Genomic DNA, 14,858 nt, shown 5'->3' with positions numbered 1-14,858 from the left:
CTATATATACCCTACAGTATGATACTATATATACCCTACAGTATGATACTATATATACCCTACAGTATGATACTATATATACCCTACAGTATGATACTATATATACCCTACAGTATGATACTATATATACCCTACAGTGTGATACTATATATACCCTACAGTATGATACTATATATACCCTACAGTATGATACTATATATACCCTACAGTATGATACTATATATACACTACAGTATAATACTATATATACCCTACAGTATGATACTATATATACCCTACCGTATGATCCTAAAGACTCTCAGACCATGACTAACAAGATTATCTTATCTGATGAAGCCAAGAAAGACTGGGAGATTAGTTAGGATCGAGTGAAAGATGAACGGAGAAAAGTACAGAGAGATCCTTGATGAAAACCTGCTCCAGAGTGCTCAGGACATCAGACTGGGGCGAAGGTTCACCGACCACCAGGACAATGACCCTAAGCACACAGCCAACATGGGGCAGCAGGTAGCCTAGTGGTTAGAGCGTTGGACTTATAACCGGAAGGTTGCAATTTCAAATCCCTGAGCTGACAAGGTACAAATCTGTCGTTCTGCCCCTAAACAAGGCAGTTAACCCACTGTTTTCCAGTAGGCTGTCATTGAAAATAAGATTTTGTTTTTAATTAACTGACTTGCCTAGTTAAATAAAGGTGCAGAAGTGTATTTGGGACGAGTCTCTGAATGTCCTTGAGTGGCCCAGCCAGAGCTCAAACTTGAACTGGAGAGACATGAAAATAGCCTCGAGATTGTAATCGCTGCCAAAGGTGCTTCAGCAGATTACTGAGTAAAGGGTCTGAATACTTACATCAATGTGATATCCCAGTTTAATCTAAATCGCTTGTCAAATGGCAATTGCAATATTTGGTTAAAAATGACATCTCATTTGCCCTACGTGGAAGTGTTGGAAATGTTCTACAACGAGATCCAACTTGTGGTTGAAGATGTTGTTTTATACTGTTAAATCAATCAGATTTGAGAAAGACCCATTTTAAAATAAATGTGTGGCCGGGTAATGCACAACTCATAAAGCAATTTAGAACCCTGATTATTCAAAACCATAAAAATATCGTCAAAAAATTGAAACAAATATTGTGATATATGTTGGCCATATCGCCCAGCCCTATGGCCGAGTCTAATATGGAACCTATGTTAGGTTGACTGTTTGTCCACATTACCCAGCGTGCTTTGGGATAGGATTGACTGTCTTATGACTTCATTGCCCAGCCTTCTCGGGTCTGTGGTCTAATCCCAAATTAGTAGTTATTCAGGATACAAGGTGATTTGTACATCTTTCAGTTTGTGATCCGAATCAATTCTCTAAAACATGACCTATGACTACGTTACCCAGCCTGCCCCTCTCTTCCTTCCTCCAAGTTGCGTCCTGGTTCATCTCTCCCTTGCTGTCTGGACTGATGTCGGGGTTCCTCTTCTTCCTCATCAGACACTTCATCCTCAGTAAGGTGAGTTACCAGTAGTCACATTATACACTATTTGCAGTTCTCTGTGTGTGTACGTGTCTGTGCTGACGTGTGTGTGTGTGTGTTTGTGTGTGTGTGTTTTCAGGATGACCCTGTCCCCAACGGTCTCCGTGCCCTGCCAGTGTTTTACGCCTCAACGATAGGCATCAACGCCTTCTCCATCCTCTACACTGGCGCTCCATGTAGGAACTGAGACTTAACCTGACCCTGGCCCTAACACTAGACTGGTGGTCCATGTAGGGACTGAGACTTAACCTAACCCTGGCCCTAACACTAGACTGGTGGTCCATGTAGGAACTGAGACTTAACCTAACCCTGGCCCTAACACTAGACTGGTGGTCCATGTAGGAACTGAGACTTAACCTAACCCTGGCCCTAACACTAGACTGGTGGTCCATGTAGGAACTGAGACTTAACCTAACCCTGGCCCTAACACTAGACTGGTGGTCCATGTCAGAACTGAGACTTAACCTAACCCTGGCCCTAACACTAGACTGGTGGTCCATGTCAGAACTGAGACTTAACCTAACCCTGGCCCTAACACTAGACTGGTGGTCCATGTAGGAACTGAGACTTAACCTAACCCTGGCCCTAACACTAGACTGGTGGTCCATGTAGGAACTGAGACTTAACCTAACCCTGGCCCTAACACTAGACTGGTGGTCCATGTCAGAACTGAGACTTAACCTGACCCTGGCCCTAACACTAGACTAGTGGTCCATGTAGGAACTGAGACTTAACCTAACCCTGGCCCTAACACTAGACTGGTGGTCCTTGTAGGAACTGAGACTTAACCTAACCCTGGCCCTAACACTAGACTGGTGGTCCATGTAGGAACTGAGACTTAACCTAACCCTGGCCCTAACACTAGACTGGTGGTCCATGTAGGAACTGAGACTTAACCTAACCCTGGCCCTAACACTAGACTGGTGGTCCATGTAGGAACTGAGACTTAACCTGACCCTGGCCCTAACACTAGACTGGTGGTCCATGTAGGAACTGAGACTTAACCTAACCCTGGCCCTAACACTAGACTGGTGGTCCATGTAGGAACTGAGACTTAACCTAACCCTAACACTAGACTGGTGGTCCATGTAGGAACTGAGACTTAACCTGACCCTGGCCCTAAAACTAGACTGGTGGTCCATGTAGGAACTGAGACTTAACCTAACCCTGGCCCTAACACTAGACTGGTGGTCCATGTAGGAACTGAGACTTAACCTGACCCTGGCCCTAACACTAGACTGGTGGTCCATGTAGGAACTGAGACTTAACCTAACCCTGGCCCTAACACTAGACTGGTGGTCCATGTAGGAACTGAGACTTAACCTGACCCTGGCCCTAACACTAGACTGGTGGTCCATGTAGGAACTGAGACTTAACCTAACCCTGGCCCTAACACTAGACTGGTGGTCCATGTAGGAACTGAGACTTAACCTGACCCTGGCCCTAACACTAGACTGGTGGTCCTTGTAGGAACTGAGACTTAACCTAACCCTGGCCCTAACACTAGACTGGTGGTCCATGTAGGAACTGAGACTTAACCTAACCCTGGCCCTAACACTAGACTGGTGGTCCATGTAGGAACTGAGACTTAACCTAACCCTGGCCCTAACACTAGACTGGTGGTCCATGTAGGAACTGATGGCTTCACCGTCTTTATTTCTAGCACTATACCAGTGTCTATCATGTGGAAACTGGGATTTCTTTCTACAATTATGTTTCGCATTGCTGGGCTTACCACTCTGTTTCGACGTGTGTGTGTGTGTGTGTGTCTCTCTCTCCCGTTCAGTGCTAGGTCTGGAGATGTTACCGGTGTGGGCTATAGCTCTGATCACGCTGGCGGGGGCTCTGGTCTGTGCTGCCGTGGTCTGGTTCGCTGTCTGCCCCTGGATGAGACGGAAAATAACAAGTAGGTGTCACCCTCTCTCGCTCACTGTCGTGTGTGTCTGTGTGTGCTCTCTCTGTCTGTGTGTGTGTGTGCTCTCTCTGTCTGTGTGTGTGTGTGCTCTCTCTGTCTGTGTGTGCTCTCTGTGTGTGTGTGTGTGTGTGTGCTCTCTCTGTCTGTGTGTGCTCTCTCTGTCTGTGTGTGCTCTCTCTGTCTGTGTGTGCTCTCTCTGTCTGTGTGTGCTCTCTCTGTCTGTGTGTGCTCTCTGTGTGTGTGTGTGTCTGTGTGCTCTCTCTGTCTGTGTGTGCTCTCTGTGTGTGTGTGTGTCTGTGTGTGCTCTCTGTGTGTGTATGTGTGTGCTCTCTCTGTCTGTGTGTGTGTATGTGTGTGCTCTCTCTGTCTGTGTGTGCTCTCTCTGTCTGTGTGTGTGTGCTCGCTCTGTCTGTGTGTGTGTGCTCTCTCTGTGTGTGTGTGTGGAAGGTCATTTTATCCTCCCTATACGCATTATGAGGTTTCTACATCCTAGCCTACAAATTAAAGTTTATAACAAGGTGCACAGGTTTCGAGAGACAAATTAGAGTAATCAAGGTGACAGTGACACATTCAATACCGCCTTGCACACTCTTGCCTGCATCTAGCTGATCCGGTGTGTAATCATTTAGTCCAACCGCTTCAAAACAGTTCTGTTTTTATTGGACAAATTCATGTCCCTCCTCCTTTCCGTTTCCGTTTGCTTCCGTTGAAGGAAAACGTTTTGCAACAGAATCAGGGGGGGGAATGAATACACCCCTGATCAACCGCTCAGTCAGGCTTTTATTATTGCGTGTTCTTACATTGTAAAGTTATAATAATAGAATGAACATTGGTGCAAATTTGAAATTGCATCAGCAGTTTTCCTGTCAAGTCATTCATTTGTATACCTTATAAATAGTTATCTGACGTGTCAGAATGGTCCAGATCAACTAGCCCAATGCTAACTAGCTAATGTTGTTTTAGCCCATAGATATTCTCCAATGGTGGCCCCAGGGGGGGGGGGGGGGGGGGGGGGGGGAGTTTAGGAACCCCCACTGCCCTTGACGGTGGAGTTGAGGCTACGGTTAGACCTTCATTGCAAAACAACATGTTTTAATCTGTTTTTTTTTGGTGACGTGAATGTATTTTGTGGTTTTTTTATTATGAAATTAACTGAGCAGGATGGTCCTCCCTAGCGGTGTAAAGTACTTCAGTAAAAATACTTTACAGTTCTGCTTAAGTCGTTTTTTTGGGGGGGTATCTGTACTTTACTTTGCTATTTATATTTTTGACAACTTTTACTTCACTACATTTCCAAAGACAATAATGTTTTTGTTTTTTACATACATTTACATACATATACATACATTTACATACATATACATACATTTACATACATATACATACATTTACATACATATACATACATTTTTACATACATATACATACATATGCATACATTTACATACATATACATACATTTTACATACATATACATACATATACATACATTTTACATACATATACATACATATGCATACATTTTACATACATATACATACATTTACATACATATACATACATACATTTTACATACATATACATACATTTTACATACATATACATACATATGCATACATTTACATACATTTACATACATTTTACATACATTTACATACATATACATACATTTTCCCTGACACCCAAAAGTTCCTCGCTACATTTTGAATGCTTAGCAGGACAGGAAAAGGGTCATGCGCGCACTGATCAAGAGAACATCCTTGGTCATCTCTACTGCCTCTGATCTGGCGGACTCACTAAACACACATGCTTTGTCTGTAGTGTTGGAGTGTGCCTCTGCAAATAAAATAAATTTTTAAAAAACTAGAAAATGGTGCCATTTGCTTAAATAAGGAAGTTGAAATTATTTATACTTGTACTTTTGATACTTAAGTATATTTTAGCAATTACATTTACTTTGATACTTTTGTTATCAAATACTTTTAAACTTTTACTCAAGTAGTAGTTTACTGGTTGACTGTTACTCAAGTAGTAGTTTACTGGTTGACTGTTACTCAAGTAGTAGTTTACTGGTTGACTGTTACTCAAGTAGTAGTTTACTGGTTGACTGTTACTCAAGTAGTAGTTTACTGGTTGACTGTTACTCAAGTAGTAGTTTACTGGGTGACTTTTACTCAAGTAGTAGTTTACTGGGTGACTTTTACTCAAGTAGTAGTTTACTGGGGGACTTTTACTCAAGTAGTAGTTTACTGGGTGACTTTTCTTTTACTCTCAAGTATTAGTTTACTGGGTGACTTTTCTTTTACTCTCAAGTAATAGTTTACTGGTTGACTGTTACTCAAGTAGTAGTTTACTGGGTGACTTTTACTCAAGTAGTAGTTTACTGGGTGACTTTTCTTTTACTCTCAAGTATGATGATTTAGTAATTTCTCCACCACTGGTCCTCCCCTTCCTCCTCTGAGGAGCCTCCGCTGCCTGGAAGTAAGTATTTGAGAGCTCCTTTGTGTCTATTTCTCACGCCGCCTTCAAAGCCCTCTGGACTCCCAGACTGACTGAACCATGCCAGACAAAAGACTTGAGAGTCCCCCGCTACAGAGCCCCCCCCCCCCCCCCCGGTCTCTGGCCTCCTCAGACTGTGTACCCTTCTGAAACCAAACAGCTTCTGCCAGCCGATGTGGACTTTCATCCCCCCCCCCCCCCCCCCCCCTGCCAAAAGGAAACATTTTAAACCCACTAACCCTGAACCCCAGCTAGCTAAAAAGAGTAAGACCTATTTAAGATTCTGGTTGGTTAGGGGAAATTAGGAACATTCTGGAATAGGTTTTTGTTTGGTTAGGTTTAGGTTGGGGTTTAGGTTGGGGTTGAGGTTAGGGTTGAGGTTAGGGTTGAGGTTAGGGTTGAGGTTAGGGTTGAGGTTAGGGTTGAGGTTAGGGTTGAGGTTAGGGTTGAGGTTAGGGTTGAGGTTAGGGTTGAGGTTAGGGTTGAGGTTAGGGTTGAGGTTAGGATTTAAGATAGGGTTTTGGTTTAGGTTGGGGTTTAGGTTGGGGTTTAGGTTGGGGTTTAGGTTGGGGTTGAGGTTAGGGTTGAGGTTAGGGTTTGGTTAGGGTTGAGGTTAGGGTTGAGGTTAGGGTTGAGGTTAGGATTTAAGATAGGGTTTTGGTTAGGGTTGAGGTTAGGGTTTGGTTAGGGTTGAGGTTAGGGTTGAGGTTAGGGTTGAGGTTAGGATTTAAGATAGGGTTTTGGTTTAGGTTGGGGTTTAGGTTGGGGTTTAGGTTAGGGTTTGGTTAGGGTTGAGGTTGGGGTTGAGGTTGGGGTTGGGATTGAGGTTAGAATTGAGGTTAGAATTGAGGTTAGGGTTGAGGTTAGGGTTGAGGTTAGGGTTGAGGTTAGGATTGAGGTTAGGGTTAAGTTAGGGTTTAAGTTAGGGTTTTGGTTAAGGTTTAGGTTAGGGTTTAGTTTGGGGTTTAAGTTCAAAGATCCATTCCAAGGTGGCATAGCAGTTCAGACGTCTTTTGTCCTCGTCTTGTCGTGTCCTGTATATATATATATATATATATATATATATATATTTACAACTTTTTTCACATACATTTTATTTTTTATTTTCCATCAACTCATCTTCAAAACACTCTCCTGCAACCCGCCTCACCAATTTATATTTATAAAAAAGTATTATTTACCTCAAATCTGTAATCCTCCAAGAAGCTAGCCAGAAACTCCAAGAAGCTAGCCTGAAACTAGCCAGAAGCTAGCCAGAAGCTAATCCAGAAGCTAGTTCAGAAGCTAGTTAGCTTCTTTACTGGCAAATCGTTAGTATTCAGCTAACCACGGTTTGTGGTCATCAGCTATCCTTTAGCTCGAAAATCTATCGCCAGTTCTGTACGGCGCAGCGCGGCTCGGAACGGATCATACCGGACCAATTTTTCTCTCCATGTCCCTGGATTTCGACTGCTCTCTAGACATTCATACCCGGATCTCACAGCTAGCTAGCTGCTATCCGTGTGACTATCGGCCTTCGTCGATTCCAGAGCAAACATCAATTATTTTGGAGCTAGCCAGCTCCGTCAATCACTCCTGGGCTGCAGTCAACAATCCGGACCCGTTTTACTGCCTATGCGGAGCCCCACCGGGCCTTCACAACTGGACTGCCGACGTTATCTACCCGAAGGAGATCCGGCTGGCTCCTCCGTCGCGACGTTACCTGAACGCCCATCTGCAGCCTGCTAACCGTTAGCTGTCTTACCGGCTGCTATCTGAATAGACAATCGGACAATTTATTTATTTTTATTATTATTATGTTTTCTTCTTGGGCCTCTATAACTATATCTATTGTTTTTATTTATTTTTGTTGTTGTTGTGTGATTTGGATTAATCCCCTCTACCACATGGAACCCCACTAATCTACTGTGCTATCCCTCCTCTTGTATCAGAGGAGGGATGGCCCTTTGTATCAGAGGAGGGATGGCCCTTTGTATCAGAGGAGGGATGGCCCTTTGTATCAGAGGAGGGATGGCCCTTTGTATCAGAGGAGGGATGGCCCTTTGTATCAGAGGAGGGATGGCCCTTTGTATCAGAGGAGGGATGGCCCTTTGTATCAGAGGAGGGATGGCCCTTTGTATCAGAGGAGGGATGGCCCTTTGTATCAGAGGAGGGATGGCCCTTTGTATCAGAGGAGGGATGGCCCTTTGTATCAGAGGAGGGATGGCCCTTTGTATCAGAGGAGGGATGGCCCTTTGTATCAGAGGAGGGATGGCCCTTTGTATCAGAGGAGGGATGGCCCTTTGTATCAGAGGAGGGATGGCCCTTTGTATCAGAGGAGGGATGGCCCTTTGTATCAGAGGAGGGATGGCCCTTTGTATCAGAGGAGGGATGGCCCTTTGTATCAGAGGAGGGATGGCCCTTTGTATCAGAGGAGGGATGGCCCTTTGTATCAGAGGAGGGATGGCCCTTTGTATCAGAGGAGGGATGGCCCTTTGTATCAGAGGAGGGATGGCCCTTTGTATCAGAGGAGGGATGGCCCTTTGTATCAGAGGAGGGATGGCCCTTTGTATCAGAGGAGGGATGGCCCTTTGTATCAGAGGAGGGATGGCCCTTTGTATCAGAGGAGGGATGGCCCTTTGTATCAGAGGAGGGATGGCCCTTTGTATCAGAGGAGGGATGGCCCTTTGTATCAGAGGAGGGATGGCCCTTTGTATCAGAGGAGGGATGGCCTCTTGTATCAGAGGAGGGATGGCCTCTTGTATCAGAGGAGGGATGGCCCTTTGTATCAGAGGAGGGATGGCCCTTTGTATCAGAGGAGGGATGGCCCTTTGTATCAGAGGAGGGATGGCCCTTTGTATCAGAGGAGGGATGGCCCTTTGTATCAGAGGAGGGATGGCCCTTTGTATCAGAGGAGGGATGGCCCTTTGTATCAGAGGAGGGATGGCCCTTTGTATCAGAGGAGGGATGGCCCTTTGTATCAGAGGAGGGATGGCCCTTTGTATCAGAGGAGGGATGGCCCTTTGTATCAGAGGAGGGATGGCCCTTTGTATCAGAGGAGGGATGGCCCTTTGTATCAGAGGAGGGATGGCCCTTTGTATCAGAGGAGGGATGGCCCTTTGTATCAGAGGAGGGATGGCCCTTTGTATCAGAGGAGGGATGGCCCTTTGTATCAGAGGAGGGATGGCCCTTTGTATCAGAGGAGGGATGGCCCTTTGTATCAGAGGAGGGATGGCCCTTTGTATCAGAGGAGGGATGGCCCTTTGTATCAGAGGAGGGATGGCCCTTTGTATCAGAGGAGGGATGGCCCTTTGTATCAGAGGAGGGATGGCCCTTTGTATCAGAGGAGGGATGGCCCTTTGTATCAGAGGAGGGATGGCCCTTTGTATCAGAGGAGGGATGGCCCTTTGTATCAGAGGAGGGATGGCCCTTTGTATCAGAGGAGGAGGGGTGGCACTTGATTATTGGACATTTTGAAAGAAAAATGATTTAATAAGCAAAATTCCCAGGATCCTCTTCATAGACATAATGTCATGTTTCTGTCTCGGTTAGGTTGCTATTTATTTGGCCTGTCAGAAGGGTAAGGTCAGCCCTCAGTTTGAAATCTGTAAAGCCTTGGGTAAGCTCCGTGACGCTCAATTATGAGCCTAATATCAGAGTCCAGTGGGTGTCAGGGAACTAGGGAGTACTGTGGTGTCAGTTTCAGACTGTATTCTTAAACTTTGTCTACTGAACATGACCGTTGTTCACAGCTCTGTTGGCGAGATGGTATCAGTGATCATGACTGTAGTCTCAGACAGCTCTGTTGGCTAGATGGTATCAGTGATCATGACTGTAGTCTCAGACAGCTCTGTTGGCTAGATGGTATCAGTGATCATGACTGTAGTCTCAGACAGCTCTGTTGGCTAGATGGTATCAGTGATCATGACTGTAGTCTCAGACAGCTCTGTTGGCTAGATGGTATCAGTGAAGCAGGCCTGTTAGTTCTAACCACGGTGCTGTTCATTGGAGGACACAAACGTTATGCTACTGAAAAGGAAAACAAGTGTTTCTTATTGGACAAGGTCAGGTAGTCCCGACCTGTTTTTGTTCAGTTTCATGTTTAATAAACACAACCCTGTTCCGGGAGTGAGAGCTCCCTACACTTCCATTGACAGTGGCAGTGACTCAGTACCTGACTATATATTTGTGTGACTTTTGAGTAGTGGGCTTGGCCCACTCTAGATGCCTTCCTCTTGGCCTGCAGACACAAAATAATGCAGTTTTTAAAACTATTTTCTTGCAATTCTACACCGTTTGCCATAGCATAAGAACAGGGTATAAGCCATCTGAGTGACTCAAACATTGACTAAGTCAATGGGGGCCCCGTGCCATGACATTGACTAGGTCAATGGGGGCCCCGTGCCATGACATTGACTAGGTCAATGGGGGCCACGTGCCATGACATTGACTAAGTCAATGGGGGCCCCGTGCAATGACATTGCTGGAAATGTTAGATTCTGTAAAAAAATATATTGTTAGTTATCAAAGATAATATTTTTTAGAAAATATATATTATATATAGTTCCAAACTATCCAAAAACATTTAATCTCTGTATTTCACAATTCCTGACAGTTAATCCTAGTAAAAATATCCCTTTCTTAGGTCAGTTAGGATCACCACTTTATTTTAAGAATGTGAAATGTCAGAATAATAGTAGAGAGAATAATTTATTTGAGGTTTTATTTCTTTCATCACCTTCCCAGTGGGTCAGAGGTTTACATACACTCAATTAGTATTTGGTAACATTGCCTTTAAATTGTTTATCTAGGATCAAACGTATTGGGTAGCCTTCCACAAGCTTCCCACAATAAGTTGGGTGCATTTTGGCCCATTCCTCCTGACAGAGCTGGTGTAACTGAGTCAGGTTTGTAGGCCTCCTTGCTCGCACAAACTTTTTCAGTTCTGCCCACAAATGTTCTATAGGATTGAGGTCAGGGCTTTGTGATGGCCACTCCAATACCTTGACTTCATTGTCCTTTAGCCATTTTTCTACAACTTTGGAAGTATGCTTGGGGTCATTGTCCATTTGGAAGATCCATTTGCGACCAAGCTTTAACTTCCTGACTGATGTCTTGAGATGTTGGTTCAATATATCCACATAATTTTGCTACTTCATGATGCCATCTATTTTGTGAAGTGCACCAGTCCCTCCTGCAGCAAAGCAACCCCACAACATGATGCTGCCACCCCTGTGCTTCACGGTTGGGATGGTGTTCTTCGGCTTGCAAGCCTCCCCCCTTTCTTCCAAACATATGGTCATTATGGCCAAACAGTTATATTTTTGTTTCATCAGACTAGAGGACATTTCTCAGAAAGTACGATCTTTGTCCCCATGTGCAGTTGCAAAATGTAGTCTGGCTTTTTTATGGCAGTTTTGGAGCAGTGGCTTCTTCCTTGCTGAGTGGCCTTTCAGGTTATGTCGATATAGGACTCGTTTTACTGTGGAAATAGATACTTTTGTACCAGTTTCCTCCAGCATCTTCACAAGGTCCTTTGCTGTTGTTCTGGGATTGATTTGTTCTTTTCGCACCAAAGTACGTTCATCTCAAGTAGACAGAACGTGTCTCCTTCCTGAGCGGTATGACGGCTGCGTGGTCCCATGGTGTTTATACTTGCATACTATTGTTTGTACTACTGTTTGATGTCAAGCAAAGAGGCACTGAGTTTGAAGGTAGGCCTTGAAATACATCTACAGGTACACCTCCAATTGACTCAAATGATGTCAATTAGCCTATCAGAAGCTTCTAAAGCCATGGCATCATTTTCTGGAATTTTCCAAGCTGTTTAAAGGCACAGTCAACTTAGTGTATGTAAACTTCTGACCCACTGGAATTGTGATACAGTGAATTATAAGTGAAATACTCTGTAAACAATTGTTGGAAAAATGACTTGTTTGTACTTGCACAAAGTAGATGTCCTAACAGACTTGCCAAAACTATAGTTTGTTAACAAGAAATTTGTGGAATGGTTGAAAAACTAGTTTTTATGACTCAAACCCAAGTGTATGTAAACTGTATATGGTTAGTCATTTAAATTTACACATGCTCTACCATCCCAATTTTTACATTTTTTCTAAACAATTGTATTTATTTATTTTTTATTCTGTTTTTGGGAGTGGCAGCAACAGGGGAAACACGTGTGTAACGATGCTGTCCCCCTGTCCCCTGGTCAGGTCGCATGAAGAAGGAGCACGCTGCCTTGTCACGTATCTCAGACGAGTCCTTAGATCAGATCCCAGAGGAGGAGGAGGACACTCAAGTGTTCAAGGAGCTACCGGGCGCCAAGATGACGGATGACGCTGTGCTGCCGTTAACGGGTGGCACCGGAGGAGAGTCGCGGAGAGGAGAGGCCACCGGAGAGCTCAACAGCCTGGCCAATGGAGGCACTGTCCTGCCCAACGGACGGGTCTACGGTCAGTTGGCCCGCTGAGCTAAAGCCTTGGCATTACCTGCCGGGGAGCTAATACAAGTCTTCAGGTCCCAGATGTACATCAGTATAGAGTCAGGAGAGACTTCACGTTTCAGATGTACGGTCAGTATAGAGACAGGAGAGGCTTCACCTTTCAGTTGTCCATCAGTATAGAGACAGGAGAGACTTCACCTTTCAGTGGTCCATCAGTATAGAGACAGGAGAGGCTTCACATTTCAGATGTCCATCAGTATAGAGACAGGAGAGACTTCACCTTTCAGTTGTCCATCAGTATAGAGACAGGAGAGACTTCACCTTTCAGTTGTCCATCAGTATAGAGACAGGAGAGGCTTCACATTTCAGATGTCCATCAGTATAGAGACAGGACAGACTTCACCTTTCAGATGTCCGTCAGTATAGAGACAGGAGAGACTTCACCTTTCAGATGTCCGTCAGTATAGAGACAGGAGAGACTTCACCTTTCAGATGTCCGTCAGTATAGAGAAAGGAGAGACTTCACCTTTCAGATGTCCGTCAGTATAGAGACAGGAGAGGCTTCACCTTTCAGATGTCCGTCAGTATAGAGACAGGAGAGGCTTCACCTTTCAGATGTACGGTCAGTATAGAGACAGGAGAGGCTTCACCTTTCAGATGTCCGTCAGTATAGAGACAGGAGAGGCTTCACCTTTCAGATGTCCGTCAGTATAGAGACAGGAGAGGCTTCACCTTTCAGATGTACGGTCAGTATAGAGACAGGAGAGGCTTCACATTTCAGTTGTCCATCAGTATAGAGACAGGAGAGACTTCACGTTTCAGATGTCCATCAGTATAGAGACAGGAGAGACTTCACCTTTCAGATGTACGGTCAGTATAGAGACAGGAGAGACTTCACCTTTCAGTTGTCCGTCAGTATAGAGACAGGAGAGACTTCACCTTTCAGATGTCCGTCAGTATAGAGACCGGAGAGAATTCACCTTTCAGATGTACGGTCAGTATAGAGACAGGAGAGGCTTCACATTTCAGTTGTCCATCAGTATAGAGACAGGAGAGACTTCACCTTTCAGATGTACGGTCAGTATAGAGACAGGAGAGACTTCACCTTTCAGTTGTCCATCAGTATAGAGACAGGAGAGACTTCACCTTTCAGTGGTCCATCAGTATAGAGACAGGAGAGGCTTCACATTTCAGATGTCCATCAGTATAGAGACAGGAGAGACTTAACCTTTCAGATGTCCGTCAGTATAGAGACAGGAGAGGCTGAGCCACTGGGTTTTAACCCATATACTTTGAGGGTCGACCACAATATCATGTTGGCCCGCTGACAATAGTACTTCACCGCCAAACCACCTCTGATTTTAGAGCAGAGCAAAGTAGAGCAGTTCTGTCATGCTCATTCCTCCTGCTACCCAGGCCACTCCCACTCCATGACCTCATACTAACTTTTAGAGTTACTATATTAACGATTAGTATTTCTTATTTCTTTCTCTGCTCCCCGGACCAGACCACTATACATGTAGTATAATAGTATTAGTTTAGTATGCCTGATATATTTACTGTGTTATAAACTGGGCGGTTCGAGCCCTGAATTCTGATTGGCTGACAGCTGTGGTATATCAGACCGTATATCACGCGTATGACGAAACTTTTATTTTCCTCTCTTCTCCCCCAGGGCGGACCCACTCCATGACCAACGGTACCCTGTCCATGTCCAAGTCCCCACTGTCCAACGGCAGCTTCACCTTCGGAGGGGAACACATCCGCAGCGACGGCCAGGTGTACCACACGGTTCACAAGGACTCTGGTCTCTACAAAGACCTGCTCCACAAGATCCACCTGGGACGACTGGAGGACGACCACTCCGCCCCCACGCCAGACAACAACTACCGCCTGCTGCGTCGCAACAACAGTTACACATGCTACACGGCCGCCATCTGTGGCATGCCGGTCCAGCCGCTGATCCGCTCTGAGTCTCGCGAGGCCCGAGAGGACAGTGAGAAGCTGGTGGGGGAGGGGGAGAGGTCGGGAAGCGTGTCCTACACCAAGAAGAGGGTCCGTTACGATAGTTACTCGTCGTACTGTAACGCCGTGGCGGAGGCCGAGATCGAGGCGGAGGAGGGCGGCGTGGAGATGAAGCTGGCGTCTGACCTGGGGGGCGAGGAGGCAGGGGCGCCGGGGGCTCCTGTCCCACTGGACGACTCCGCAGAAGAGGATGAAGGGGATAAGGACAAACCGACCGTCTACCTGCTCTTCCACTTCCTGCAGATCCTCACCGCATGCTTTGGATCCTTCGCTCACGGAGGCAACGACGTCAGGTGGGTGCTGCCCCCCCCTGCTTCCGGCTGACTAGGGATTAGAAAGCTTGAAAACTTTCTTAAAATTCACAGGTTTTCCAGAATTTGTTTCTCCACTGTTGGATTTCTGTTGGAGTTAGTTTACTGACATTTGCAACTCTACAGCAGACAAGATGACCTCTCAATATTAAGACCATT

At 45.4% G+C, this 14,858-nt stretch overlaps 1 protein-coding gene across 5 annotated transcripts in view; it reads left to right on the top strand.

Moving 5' to 3' along the window:
- Positions 1–14,858, top strand: part of LOC109894967 (sodium-dependent phosphate transporter 2) — a 101,686-nt gene that overhangs the window by 66,588 nt on the left and 20,240 nt on the right. For all 5 annotated transcript variants that reach the window (XM_031829597.1, XM_031829594.1, XM_031829595.1 and 2 more), the window contains exons 4-8: positions 1,416–1,501; positions 1,605–1,701; positions 3,312–3,431; positions 12,134–12,373; positions 14,039–14,681. In XM_031829597.1, coding sequence (XP_031685457.1) covers positions 1,416–1,501; positions 1,605–1,701; positions 3,312–3,431; positions 12,134–12,373; positions 14,039–14,681 — 1,186 coding nt within the window. The remainder of the gene's footprint in view (positions 1–1,415; positions 1,502–1,604; positions 1,702–3,311; positions 3,432–12,133; positions 12,374–14,038; positions 14,682–14,858) is intronic.

The sequence above is a fragment of the Oncorhynchus kisutch genome, linkage group LG8 (assembly GCF_002021735.2).
Source record: "Oncorhynchus kisutch isolate 150728-3 linkage group LG8, Okis_V2, whole genome shotgun sequence".
Lineage (NCBI taxonomy): Eukaryota > Metazoa > Chordata > Actinopteri > Salmoniformes > Salmonidae > Oncorhynchus > Oncorhynchus kisutch.
Note: the sequence above shows the minus strand (reverse complement) of the source record. Positions and strands in the feature narration are given on the sequence as shown.